Here is a 13,742-nt window from a genome sequence, read left to right as displayed (position 1 = left end):
ATTCCTACTCCGGTCTTTTTCTCTGCACCAATTTGGAAGAGGCTTGTTACGAGTCTAGAGCAACCCAGATGCAGGGAATGACAGAGGTGGCTTTAGCACTGCTTCTTGAACTTTGTGAATCACCTGGGGATTTTGTTAAAGTGCCGATACTGATTTGGTGGTTCTGGGGTGGGGCATGGGATCCTGCATTTCTAGCAAGTCCCCAGGTGATCCCAATACATCCAAGGACCAAATTTTGAGTAGTGAGGGACTACAGGATGTGAATCAGGGACATATACAGTAAGATCCCCTGATGTCTTATTTTTACATCTTTCCCCTTTGCTACCTGGGGATGATGAACCTAAGCTCCATCCCTGAGCCTTTTCACATCATTTTATGTGGGATCATAAACAGGGCCTACTGTGTGACTTCTGTTATTCCTCCCCTTCTACCAGCCTTACTGTATTCCTTCCTGGGCGTAAATGGTATCAGTGTTCCTCAATCCAAGGGTCCGGAAGGGACCTTACCCCCTTCTCAGTTCATACTGACCCACTATGGTCCCCATCCTTTGTAACCGAGAACTGGTTGATCCTCACGTTTTCCCATGATGTTTTCTGAGACCATGACATCCTGAAGCATCTAAGGGCAAACCTGGAAAGTTCCCATCTGGCCAGATGGAGTTATGGTGCCTGTGGGAAGCAGAGGGTGCAAAGCTCTTAAGGAAGTTGGAAAAACTAGGAATGCTTGTCTCCTTCAGGTAGAAGAGATGACCTCTCCATTCCTAGCTGGGCGGGGAGGAGAGGCTGGTCATTAGAGCCATAATTTAGCAAACTCCAAGAAGGCTAAGTGAAGTGCTCTTCCAGTAGAACATTAGGGTTAATCACTCTGTTAAGCCTTTTCATTTTCTAAATTCCTGACTGCTTAGCCCTGTGTTATCGTGGATGGGAGGAGTCCCTCCTCAGATGAGACTCTGGCTCATTTGTTCCTCCAGTGACACAATTTTAGGTCTTGTTACTGCGCCAGAATCTACTTCCCAACTGCTGCTGCCCTGTAGGCACATGTAGGATGTGGCTTCAGCCCTGCTCATCGCTTCCTGTCTTTTTACAGTTTTTGGTCCACTTGATGCTTGTCTTGTTTTTGAGTCTAGTTATTTCCTTTTGGTTTCTCTCTCTTTTTAAATGTATTGTTGCTATATGCCACGAGAAGAATTTTCTATGTCATCTGAGAGGAAGCCTGAGGGTCTGAAAGTGGGCTTCCTATACTGCTGTTTTAAAGCAGATGAATAAATGGTCAGGGTACTTAAAAATCAGCCCTGGGATTAAGAAAAGACTTGGGAGTGGCCTCCCTGACTGCTTTTACTGCCGTATGCCATCCACTTACATCGAATGCCAGAACAGGAAGCAACCTAGGGAAAACCTCTGCTCTGCGTCAGAGCTGTTGAGGACCCTGTTCTTTACCTACTGCCTTTAAAAAAAAATGAGGTTCCGGGGAGAAACCTCTGTCAGCATGAGGAATCATGATGCCTCTCTCAGGGGACAAGAACATTGAATCCTGTATCACTTTCTCTACTGATCTTAGGATATCACAGTGAAACTGGTGACCCGCGTATTCAAGAGCACCAGGCCGCCTTTTCAGTGCTCTTGTCTTCAACTTGTTTCCTGTCCTTACTTTAAGAGTCCAGAAATACACTTATTATTGCACTGTATGAATTTATGTCATTTATCTTAAAGTCCTTTTTGCAGGAAGGCCTAGTATAACCTAATAAAAACAGCCTCACCTCATCTTCCCACTCGGACTGGGCAGCGGTTGTATCAGCACACTTTGGCTCCTGGTACGGTGCTGGCTGGTTAATGTCGGCTGCTGACGTTATAAACATATACACGACCCCTTCCTCATTCCGCCTCCCTCCCCTCAAGCAAAGGAGGCCAGACTCTGGCTTAAGCGGGCTACCGGGCTTACCCCCCAGGTCCCCAACCTACCTCACCGCCCGCCTTCTCCCTCCATCACGTTACCTCCACCCTCCACCCTGAATGGCCTCCCCTGATCCCCTCCCACTCACCTCCCCGGGCACGGCCTCTCTTCTCCCTCCATCACCTCCCTTCCCCACACCCCTCCCTCCAGTCCAGGCCTCCCATCTCCCTCCATACAAACGTCCCCCTCCCCCGCCACCCCGCGGCCTTCTCCAGCCGGCGCGGCCTCTCCCCGGCGGCGCGGCCTCTTCCGGCCGGCGGGAGGGCGGGGCCGAGCGCTCTGGCGGGCCGGCCGGTGGTGCGAGCGTCCCGGGCTCGCGCTCCGCCGCCGGCCGGCCGGCCATGCTCATCACGCTGTGCTACCTGTACCTGTGGGCGCGCTGGGGGCGCGGGCCCGCCGCGCTAGTGCGCACCACGGTGCAGCAGCTGCGGGCCTCGCACTGCTCCTTCACCTTCTGCCGCGCGGCTGCGCAGCCCCGGGGCGCCCGCGTGTGCCTGAGCCGCGGCGGCCGCGTCTTCTGCGTCGGCGAGAGCCAGGTGGGCGGGCGAGCGCGGGCGCCGGGGGGCGCGGAAGGCGGGGCCGGACGGGGCGGGGGCGCGGCCTCGGGGTCTGCCCGGGGCCGGAAGCGCCCCCGGGACCCCGCGCTTCGCCCTGGGCTGTGCAGCCCGGGGGCACCCTCTGCACCGCCGCGAGGTCGCGAACGTGGGGTCTGGGGAGCGGCAGGCTCCGGGGCTCCACTGCACGCGATGCCCATGGAAGCCTGGATGAGACCGAAACTGTGACAGGCGATCTGGTCTCCTCTCCACGGGGTGCCGGCGCGAGCGTATGGTCGCCTGGCTCTTGGCGGTGCAAAGTAGGCTTGTGCCTGTGCGGAGTCGATTAGCACCTGAGCAGTGCCCACCTAGAGCCTCTTTCCTGACATCCTCTCCCGCCTACCCTGTGGGCTGGAGTTTGGTTGAACCTGATTTCAGAGAAAGACAGCAAATCCTCAGCTTTCTGTCAGGTGTTCCCGAGGTGACAAAAACTGCCCTGTCCCCCGCTCCTGTCAGCTGCGTCATTTACCAGTCGGGCACCTACTGATTATCTCTGAATCTTTTTAGTTTCGGTTTGCACACAGTCTTGTCTTTTGGCCCAGTACTTAGCCTGGTGGCTATAAGGCTGTAAGTTCAACCGGCTCTGTCACCCCCAGTGTGACCTGGGACTGCCGTTTGATCGCTGCAAAACCTCAGCTCTCTTTCTGTGAATGGGAACAATAGTTCTTCCCACTCAGCTATCAGAAATGGGCTTCACAGTGCAGTTCTGTGCAAATTTCCATTGACTTCACCCACTTTGTCATTAACATTTAAAAGTGTTTTGCTTTTGATGGGTTTCTTGTCCTTTCCTCTTCCTTCTGGAAAGTTCGATCACTCATAGCATTAAAATGAGATTTTCTTTGTGTGTAAAACCATACACCATGTGGGAATTAAAATCTTATCTCAGGTTTGAATATTTTGTTGAGGTTATGCTTAGACATGGGATTATACTTTGATGCTACAAATCAAAAATACCCATCTGGGACTTCCCTGGTGACGCAGTGGTTAAGAATCTGCCTGACAATGCAGGGGACACAGGTTCAAGCCCCAGTCCGGGAGGACCCCGCATGCTGAGGAGCAACTAAGCCCGCGCGCCACAACTACTGAAGCCTGCGCGCCTAGAGCCCGTGCTCCGCAACAAGAGAAGCCACCGCAGTGAGAAGCCCGCGCACTGCGACGAAGTGTAGCCCCCGCTCGCCGCAACTAGAAAAAATCCGCAAAAGCCCGCGGGCAGCAACGGAGACTCAAAGCAACCAAAATTAAATAAATAAATAAATTTATTTATTTTTTAAAAATACCCATCCTTGTTGGTATACTGTATAACACAGAATATGATAAGTTCTAAGAGAGTGCATATGTAATATCGCCTAGGTGTTCATTCATTACATACAGTGGACTCCTGAGGGAAGGAGGGCTTAATTCTTGTAAGGAACCCTGACTGAGAAAGATAATAAAATGAGGAAAAATTGAGGGGTGGATTTTTTTATAGTAGTGGTTTCCAAACTGGATTCATTTACTTAAAAAATAACCTCTAGGGACTTTCCTGGTGGGGCAGTGGTTAAGAATCTGCCTGCCAATGCAGGGAACACGGGTTCGATCCCTGATCGGGGAAGATCCCACATGCCGCGGAGCAACTAAGCCCATGCGCCACAACTACTGAGCCTGCGCTTTAGAGCCCGCGAGCCACAACTACCAAAGTCCCCACGCCTAGAGCTCGTGCTCCACAACAGGAGAGGCCACCCTGATGAGAAGCCCACACAGCTCAAGGAAGAGTAGCCCCCCTGCTGGCTGCAACCAAAGAAAGCCCGCGCGCGCAATGAGGACCCGCAGCCAATCAATCAATCAATTTATTAAAAAAAAAACCACCTCTAAGAGATTTAGATTAGAATAGAAATAATGAACATCCAAAAAATAATGAGATGCAAATGTCTTTAATTCTCTTGGGAGACAGTTTTACTTTTGCACATCTCCATGACTTTATTGGGCTTCTGTTAGCTTTGATAACTGTAACTAATGCTCTTCAGCCCTTGCTGACTGCTCCAGCAGGGTGTAGGGACACCTGGGCCAAACTGGCTTTGGGCTTTCGGGGTTTTGTAACTTGCTGTCTTCCTTAGAGCTTTGCCCAGAAATCACTGTCTCACAGAGATGTCCCTGAGTTTCCAGACTAGATGTGACCAGCCAGCTCTGTATCCTCAAAGACTTTAAATTGCACTTCATATTTCCAGTTTTAATTTTTTTTATTGTGACATTATTTTTTAAATTGAAGTATAGTTGATTTACAATGTTGTGCTAATTTCTGCTGTACAGCAGAGTGGTTCAGTTATATATATATATATATTCTTTTCCATTATGTCCGGTTTTTATCCTTTTCTCCCTAGGAACTGGGTCTGTTTAGCTAAGCAGCTTGACCGGTAATAGTTACTCAGTATTTCAGCAAATGAAGTAGTGGTTGTTGAGTTTAAGCTCTGATGTTCGAGGCCTACAGTTGGAAAGTTTTTTTCACAAAGACTAGACTTTGTGAAAACTTTTTTCACAAAGTTTTAGTCACAAAGACTATTTGTGATTAGCTACTGTTACTTAAGATTGCAGATATCGTGGGGCTGGTGATTTGGTTCAGTATATACCTATTGTCAGTCTACCTGGGCTGAAGTAACTTTACAGAACTGAATCTTATACCTTTGCTGTCTCCATACCTTATATACTTAAAATCATATGCATAAGTACTGAAAGTGTATGTTTATATAATTGAAGGTCCCCCAAGAACTGGTAAGTATCACCAAAGAGAGTTTATACAAACCGGAAATTTTAAGCTTTTTGTTTAATATACACATTTTCTATGAGTAAAGTGGACAGTCTGTTTTTTGTTTTTAACTATTATATTGGTAATTATGTTTACCCATAGGAGGAGGTTTTTTCTCCCTCATTTTCATTCATTCATTGGTTCAGCAGATATTTATTAAGCTTCTGCTTTGTGCCAGGTTGCTAGGCCTGGTGAGAATACTTTCTGATCTTCCCATCAAGGGCAGATTTGAACTGATAAGCAACTATGGAGCTTGACCCAAATGCCTTTTTTTTTTGCGGGGGCAGGGTGATGATAAGCCCCTCCCCCACGGGCAGCCTTAGATTTCAGCTTTTTCTGCTAAGGATGTGCGTTGTTTTTAGTGTAGATTAATGTACAGTCCTTTTAGAGAAATTTCAGGAGAAGAGCAGAGACTAATGGACACATCCAATCTGCTAAACAATCTTTTTTTTAAATTAAAAAAAAAATTATTTTTGGTTGTGTTGGGTCTTAGTTGCTACGCGAGGGCTTTCTCTAGTTGTGGTGAGCGGGAGCTACTCTCAGTTGCTATGCGCGGGCTTCTTATTGTGGTGGCTTCTCTTGTTGTGGAGCACGGGTTCTAGGTGCGCGGGCTTCAGTAGTTGTGGCACGTGGGCTCAGTAGTTGTGGCTCGTGGGCTCTAGAGCGCAGGCTCAGTAGTTGTGGCGCACGGGCGTAGTTGCCCCGCGGCATGTGGGATCTTCAGGACCAGGGCTCGAACCCGTGTTCCCTGCATTGGCAGGCGGATTCTTAACCACTGCGCCACCAGGGAAGTCCCTGCTAACCAATCTTGATGCTGTAATGGCTGGAGGAAAAGGAGGAATAGCCCTTCGGGCATCTGTCAGTAACAGGCTTCTGCTGACCATCATGCACTTCTGAGCCACCTCATCTTCTTCTTTCTTTTTGGCCATGCTGAGCAGCATGTGGGATCTTAGTTCCCCGACCAGGGCTCAAACCCGTGCCCTCTGCAGTGGAAGCACAGAGCCTTAGTCACTGGACCGCCAGGGAAGTCCCTGAGCTGCCTCATCTTTAAATGTGCTTCCAAGTTGTAATTTGGAAGGTTCCTACATGCTCTCAGCAGTAAGGAATGGTGGGAATAAGTTTCAGAATTAATTGCTTGATAAGAAATGTCTAGAGATTTTAAAACTGTCATGAGACATTGAGGGATGTTGCAGCTGTTTAAACAGTCACAGTTAAACAAAAAAATGCAGGGTTAATGTGGTCTATAGGAAAGCATCCATTGACCTTATTTATTTAGATGCCACCTGGAATTGCAGAGGCGGGGTTGTCCTGGATGTTGATATAAATAGCAGTTGTGGTTTGAAGTCATATTGAATCCTTCCTTTTTGTGTTTCTTTCCCTCTATCCAGTCCATTGATGACTTGAACAAATGGGCCCTGTTTCTGGTTTCTCCTTTTATACTTGAAGCAGAACACATAGCATTTGTGACAGAGAGCATTTGGGTGCAAGGTGACACTTTACAGAGACCACCGTCCTCTTCGGAAACTGTGAGTACCATATTTTTCATTTGTGTACCGTAATCAAAACTAATTTGGTATTTTTATGAGTGCTCTTTCCTGGCCTTTGTGATTGATTCCCTTTCTTTTCTGATATTTTGGGTTAAATAAAAATATATTGGTAGGGAATTCCCGGTGGTTAGGATTCGGCACTCTCACTGCTGGGCCCAAGTTTACTCCCTGGTCAGGGAACTAAGATCCCGCAGGCTGTGTAGCACGGCCGGGGGAAAAAAAAATTATAATATGTATGTATGTAAAATTACTTTCACCTGTTTCTTTTTATCTTTTTTTTTTTTTTTTCCGTACGCGGGCCTCTCACTGTTGTGGCCTCTCCCGTTGCGGAGCACAGGCCCTGGACGCACAGGCCCAGCGGCCACTGCCCACGGGCCCAGCTGCTCCGCGGCACGCGGGACCCTCCCGGACCAGGGCATGAATACGCGTCCCCTGAGTCGGCAGGCGGACTCTCAACCACCGCGCCATCAGGGAAGCCCTCTTTTTATCTTTTTAATGTGACTGCTAGATTTAAACCTACCTGTGTTTTGGGACTTCCCTGGTAGTCCAGTGGTTAAGACCCTGTGCTTCCACTCTACACTGCAGGGGGCGCGGGTTTGATCCCTGGTTGGTGAACTAAGATCCTGCATGCAATGCGGTGCAGCCAAAAAGGAAAAAGAAAAAAGCTGCCTGTGTTTTAAGTTGTTTTGAGGCTTGAGGTATGTTATTGTGCAGTGCTGCTCAAGTCTCTCCCCAGGTCATAGGCTCCCGCCCCACAACTTATTGCTTCCAAAATCAGATGATTTATATTGCCGCGTACTTCCTGGAGATTTCACCCCAAGTATTCTGAAAGCACTTCAAACTCAGTAATGTGTCCCACACTGGTTGTTTATATTCCTCTGCTGGAAAAAAAGAAAATCTCAGGTGAACACCCCAAACTGTGCTTCCTTTCACCCCCTCCTGCATCCTTCCTGCCATTCGGTTAGGAGTTCTACTAATTCCACTCCCCAGGTGTCTCCGCTTTACTCCTTCACTTCCCTCCCTCCTCATTCCATTCTCTTCTTCATTATCTTTTTGTTGAAACTGTGAAGATGTCATCCCATCTTGGGTGCCTTCAGTGCGGTTTCCTCTGGATGGCCAGTTATCTTTCTAGACACACATCCAGTGGGGTTGTACTCTGGCGTAAGCTCTCCATGGATGCCTTCTGACCAAAGCCAGTACCTCTCAGGTTCATGGAAATCCGACCCTAACCCCCCTTGTGTGCTGCTTCTGCTTGGGTGTCTGTGATGAGTCCTTTCTGCCTTCACTCACCCACCGAATGTTCCCCGCCTGCCGCGTTGATAGTCCAGGAGGGGTTTTGCTGATGACAGAAAGCCATAGTCACTGGACCTCCATCTCACAAACACTGTCTTTAAGACATTGTATTGGGGACTTCCCTGGTAGTCCATTGGTAAAGAATCCGCCTTACAGTGCAGGGGACGAGGGTTCGACCCCTGGTCAGGGAACTGAGATCCCACATGCCGCGGGGCAACTGAGCCCGCGCGCCACAACTACTGAGCTCGCGTGCCACAACTACGGAGCTCGCCTGCCTCAGCTGGAGCCCAGGCATCACAGCTACAGAGTCCCCGCGCCCTGGAGCCTGTGCGACACAACTAGAAATAGAAAAACCGCTCGCCACAACTAGAGAAGCCTGTGCACCTCATCGAAGATCCTGAGTACCACAACTAAGACCCGACGCAGCCAAAAATAAATTAAATAAATATTAAAAAAAAAAAAGACATTGGATTTGGATGAACAAAAAGGAAGAGAGGAATAAGACTGGAAATAATTGACTACAACTCAAGGTGGATAGAAATGAGAGTTAGGAGATAGATGAAGTAAAGGAGAGCAGGAAACTCTCCTTTGTTTGGGGCTCGGGAGGGGGCGTAGGATTTGACAGGTAGCCTGAGAATAGCCTAGTATGCTATGACATTATGTTTTCTCCTGCAGGTTCCTACTGTTTTATTAAGCCTTATATATACTTATGATAATAATGATAAAATTTATTGAGCCCCTGCTTGGCATGTATATGTATTACCTGTAATGCTTACAATTCTACAAGATATTATTGTAATTTGTTTCTTTTTTTTTTTTGGCTGTGGTGTGTGGCATGTGGGATCTTAGTTCCCCAGCCAGAGATCGAACCCATGCCCCCTTCAGTGGAATCGTGGAGTCTTAACCACTGGACTGCCAGGAAAGTCCATTATTGTCATTTTTAAAGATAAGAAAACTGAAGTTATCAGATTAAAAGTTGAAGTTTTCTTTTTTTAAAAAAATTTATTTATTTATTTATTTTTGGCTGCGTTGGGTCTTTGTTGCTGTGTGTGGGCTTTCTCTAGTTGTGGCGAGCGGGGGCTACTCTTCGTTGCCGTGCACGGGTTTCTCATTGCAGTGGCTTCTCTTGCGGAGCACGGGCCCTAGGCGTACGGGCTTCAGTTGTTGTGGCACACGGGCTTAGTTGCTCCGCGGCATGTGGGATCTTCCCGGACCAGGGCACGAACCCGTGTCCCCTGCGTTGGCAGGCAGATTCTTAACCACTGCACCCCAGGGAAGTCCCTGGGCTTCAGATCTTAAAAAGGAGTTGATTTCACAGGTCTCTGTCTTCTCGGTCTGCTGTTACCATTCAGGTTGATTGTTTGATGGGATTTTGCAGCTTGGGGGCTCTTATGACTCTATGTATTTTTCACTTAACTCTAAAGTCATTTGAATTTGACAGGATCCTAAGATATTTAACAGCAAATACATTATGGAGGAAAGACTTTTGAACTTGTTGAGACCTTACATTCTTTCCCATTTTTAGGATTGGACAATACCATGCTTACAGATGCAATACCGTTCTTACAGATGTCAGAAAATGACATCTTTTGAAAACTTTGGATATCTCAGATGGCTTGCATCTGTGGTTTTTCTACACACCCCCGACAGCAAATGAACGAATCTCAGGAATTAAGTTTAAAAGATGTAGCATTCACATATGCCTATTTTCACTCAGTCATTCTTTCACTAACAGATATTTACTGCACAGTAGACTGTGTTCTAATTATTTTGTTAGGTGCCATAGTAGATACCAATGGGTTGTGGCAGATTCAGCTCAATTTTCAGTATCTTCTGTGCTTACATTAGCAGTCCTGTTCTGTAAGAATCTCTGACCCAAAGAACTTAATACAGTTCTCTTATTGCAGAAAATTCACTCATGTTCCTATTGTTCTATCAAGGCCTTCATTCATTCCTCCATCCAAGGTTTACTGAGTGCCTATTATGTGCCAGATTGTGTACTAGGGCTGGAGGTATGTCGTATGGAGATGAAAGATGCATTTAGAGACGACAGTCACGGTGATCTTAAGGAGCTCACAGTGTCAGGGAGAAGACAGCTAAGGAAAGGAACAATTAAAGTTCATTGTGGGGCTTCCCTGGTGGCGCAGTGGTGGAGCGTCCGCCTGCCGATGCAGGGGACACGGGTTCGTGCCCCGGTCGCGGAAGATCCCACATGCCGCGGAGTGGCTGGGCCCGTGAGCCATGGCCACTGAGCCTGCGCTTCCGGAGCCTGTGCTCTGCAACGGGAGAGGCCACAGCAGTGAGAGGCCCGCGTGCCGGGAAAAAAAAAAAAAAAGTTCATTGTGAAGAGTGCTCTGGGAAAGCGAGTATGGGGGTGATGGTGAATCTATCCAGATGTGGTGGCGTCAGGAAGGATGTTCCAGGGGCGGGAAGTAATATCTGAGTTAAAAAAAATTTTTTTTTTTGCGGTACGCGCGGGCCTCTCACTGTTGTGGCCTCTCCCGTTGCGGAGCACAGGCTCCGGACGCGCAGGCTCAGCGGCCATGGCTCACGGGCCCAGCCACTCCGCGGCATGTGGGATCTTCCCGGACCGGGGCACGAACCCACGTCCCCTGCATCGGCAGGCGGACTCTCAATCACTGCGCCACCAGGGAAGCCCGATACCTGAGTCTTTAAGGAAAAGACAGGAATTATGTGAAGAAGGAGGCCAAGGCTTCAGTCAGAACAGCAGATGCAGAAGCACACAGCATTTGCACCTGGAGAACTGCACACAGTTCAGTACAGTTGGAGTCTAATTAGCATGAGTTGGGGGATTGGCTCGGAAGAAGGCCAGAGGGGAAAGATGGGGCTGGAGTGTTACGTGGGAAGTTACCCTGATGCAGCGATAGCTTTCCAGAACATTACCACGCAGGTTATCCGGCGGTCACAGAATAGAGAGGCTCACAGAAGAAGTTAAGATGCTCAAACTGCACAGTTTATTAAATCGATTCCAAATGTACAGCAAGAAACAGACAGTTCTGGGGTCCGTTAACACTTAGATGGGTGGCCGAGGGATGGAAGGACTGCACCCCTGAATCCTGAGCTAGGCAGTGTTCACACATCCTGTCTCTCTCTGCTGCATCTGCCTTCCACGCCGAGGGTGTGGTTACAAGGACCAGAGTTGAGGTTAAACAGGGGACTTGGCAGATGGAGGATGCCTGTGGCGGGCACACACTTGCTCTGTTGGAGAGATTTGGGACATGTACGCCTGGAAGAGCTGTGGCTTACTAGTGACCTGCCGAGAAGCTGTGCATTTTACCTGTATTTCTAGGCAGAATATACATGGGACCCTAATGGGTGGCTGATTTAGGGATGACATAACTGTCAATCTGGAGGTGGCATGATTTGTGTCTTACTAATATTTAAGATTTACTTGGTCCATCCATGACTTTCTGCTTAGGAGGAATACTGTCTTTTGTTCTGTCCCTTTTATCTATGTTCAACACACATACGTTCCTTTTGTCTCCCCTATCTTTAGCACGTCTTAAAAGTTACTGACGTAATATATCTATGATCTTCATGCTGTTTGTTGTTCTTGTTTTTGTGTAGCAAAACTGAATGTTCTTTAATAGTATGGCAAATACACAGGATACACAGATTGTAAAAGTTTTCTTTGCACTAATTAGGAATTTGGACTTTATCCTATGGACAGTAGGCTAAAACATTTTTCTTTTCTTTTTTAAAAAAATTATTCTTTTTTGGTTTTCTTTTCCCTTTAAAAAATTTTTTTTAGCAGAATTAGCAGATTTGTACGTTAGAAAGATCACAATTCAGGCAGATTGGAGACTGGATTGGAGGGAGGCAGACCTGGAACAGATTGTACTCCATGTGGGAACGGAGACGAGCCTCACAGAGTATTGGTAATAGGAAGGGGAGACGGAGACAGATGTAGGAACTTTTTATGAGATGATGAGGGATTTGGGGGTGGATGGTGGGTCATTCCTGGAGACAGGGAATATGGCAGGAGGGGCTGGTGGAGGGACCCCTGTAAAGAATGCAGTTTTGCACATTGTTTTAGTCAGCTTTGCTGAAATAACAGGTGACCTCAGAATTTCAGTGGCTTCTAACAGCAAATCTTTGGTTTTGCTCATATCACACATAGGCTGAGCAGGTTTGCTACTGCTGTTTCAAGCTGCGACTTCTCTAGGCTCTGCTCCACACATCTTTCCCTTGCAGGGACCAGACCAGAAGAGCATGTCCGTCTCACACAGAGTGGAGGAGTGAGAGAGCTGGCTGAAACTCAGTGTAGTAGATTTAAGACGGCTGCAAATAACTTTCTCTTATTGAGAGGTGGAGTCTTATACCCCTCTCTTGAATCTAGGCTGACCTTGGTGATTTGTTTATCTAATAGGATGTGGTAGAAGAGACATTCTGGGACCTCCAAGGCTAGATCATAAGAAACCTTGCAGCTTCCACCTGGGTTCTTGGAACCCAGCTCCCATGCTGTGAGGAAGCTCAAGCTGCCCTGTGGCAAGGTTCCCACGAAGAAGAACTGAGATCCTCAGTGGACTGTCCTAGTTGAGTTCCCAGCTGGCAGGTGGCTCCGGCTTGCCAGCTGTGTGAGGAAGCCACCTTGGAAGTGGATCGTCCAGGCCCAGTTGAACCATCCTAGCTGATGCCCTGTGGAGCAGAGTTAAGCCGTCCTTGTTAAGCTCTGCCCACATTGAGATCTGTGAGCAAAATAAATGATGAGTGTAAGCCACTAAATTTTGGGGTGGTTTGTTACCAGCAGTGGATAACCAGAACACTTGGGATGTCTGTTAAAACTTCTCCTCCTCCTCGGGTTACCAACATAAGTGGGGCAGGGATATAAAGTGAACAATTGGGGATGCTAGTGCAGTACACTGTAGACATTGGGTCTCAGGTGCTTATGGAGCATCTAAAGAACACACATGATAGGGACTTCCCTGGCAGTCCAGTGGTTAAGACTCTGTGCTTCCATTGCAGGGGGCATGGGTTCGATCCCTGGTCTGGGAACTAAGACCCTGTGAGCTGCATGGCCAAAAAGAAAAAAGTTAAAAAAAAAAAAGAAGAAGAACACACATAATAGAAAAAGGTTATGACAAGGGTATTTCTATTATTTTCTGATTAGCTCTCATTTATTCAGAAAATTAGAACACCCTTTTTCTTGAGTTTCTGGTCAGTTACGGTTTTCAGAACTACCATAAGTCTCACCTGGGTCACTTTATTATTTCAGCTCTTGCTTGCTGTGGACTTGTCATATCCCTTACACTGTCACTTGATTTTCCAACACCCTTCTCTTAAGAGCACCATGGTGCATAGTATCTTTTTAAATAATAGAGTGAAAATGAATTTTGTAGTACTCCTGTATCCTTTCTGTTTTCAAACCCAAAAGACATTGAGAATAACCGAAAGTAAGAAATAACCTCTTCCCCTTACTCCCCTGGTTTCAGATTCTTCACATCTCTGAGTGTCTAGCCTTCCTTCATTCAATTCATTACTAGATGTTTAAAAACCTAGCATGTAATTACACTGATTTGTAAGAGGAGAAACAAAGAGCCAGAAAATTAGCAGTGTCGA

General features: G+C 47.4%; 1 protein-coding gene across 4 annotated transcripts in view; it reads left to right on the top strand.

Moving 5' to 3' along the window:
* Positions 1–2,125: 2,125 nt before the first annotated feature.
* The window catches only part of HLCS (holocarboxylase synthetase), a 210,850-nt gene continuing 199,233 nt past the window's right edge, over positions 2,126–13,742 (top strand). For 2 of the 4 annotated variants that reach the window (XM_032630645.1, XM_032630642.1), the window contains exons 1-2: positions 2,127–2,486; positions 6,711–6,848. In XM_032630645.1, coding sequence (XP_032486536.1) covers positions 2,292–2,486; positions 6,711–6,848 — 333 coding nt within the window. In that variant the 5' untranslated portion in view covers positions 2,127–2,291. Of the gene's footprint in view, positions 2,487–6,710; positions 6,849–13,742 lie in introns of all 4 variants that reach the window. The other 2 variants (XM_032630644.1, XM_032630643.1) reach the window with 2 other exon arrangements.

The sequence above is a fragment of the Phocoena sinus genome, chromosome 4 (assembly GCF_008692025.1).
Source record: "Phocoena sinus isolate mPhoSin1 chromosome 4, mPhoSin1.pri, whole genome shotgun sequence".
NCBI lineage: Eukaryota > Metazoa > Chordata > Mammalia > Artiodactyla > Phocoenidae > Phocoena > Phocoena sinus.
The sequence above is the reverse complement of the archived record's forward strand: the minus strand, read 5'-3'. Positions and strand labels throughout refer to the sequence as shown.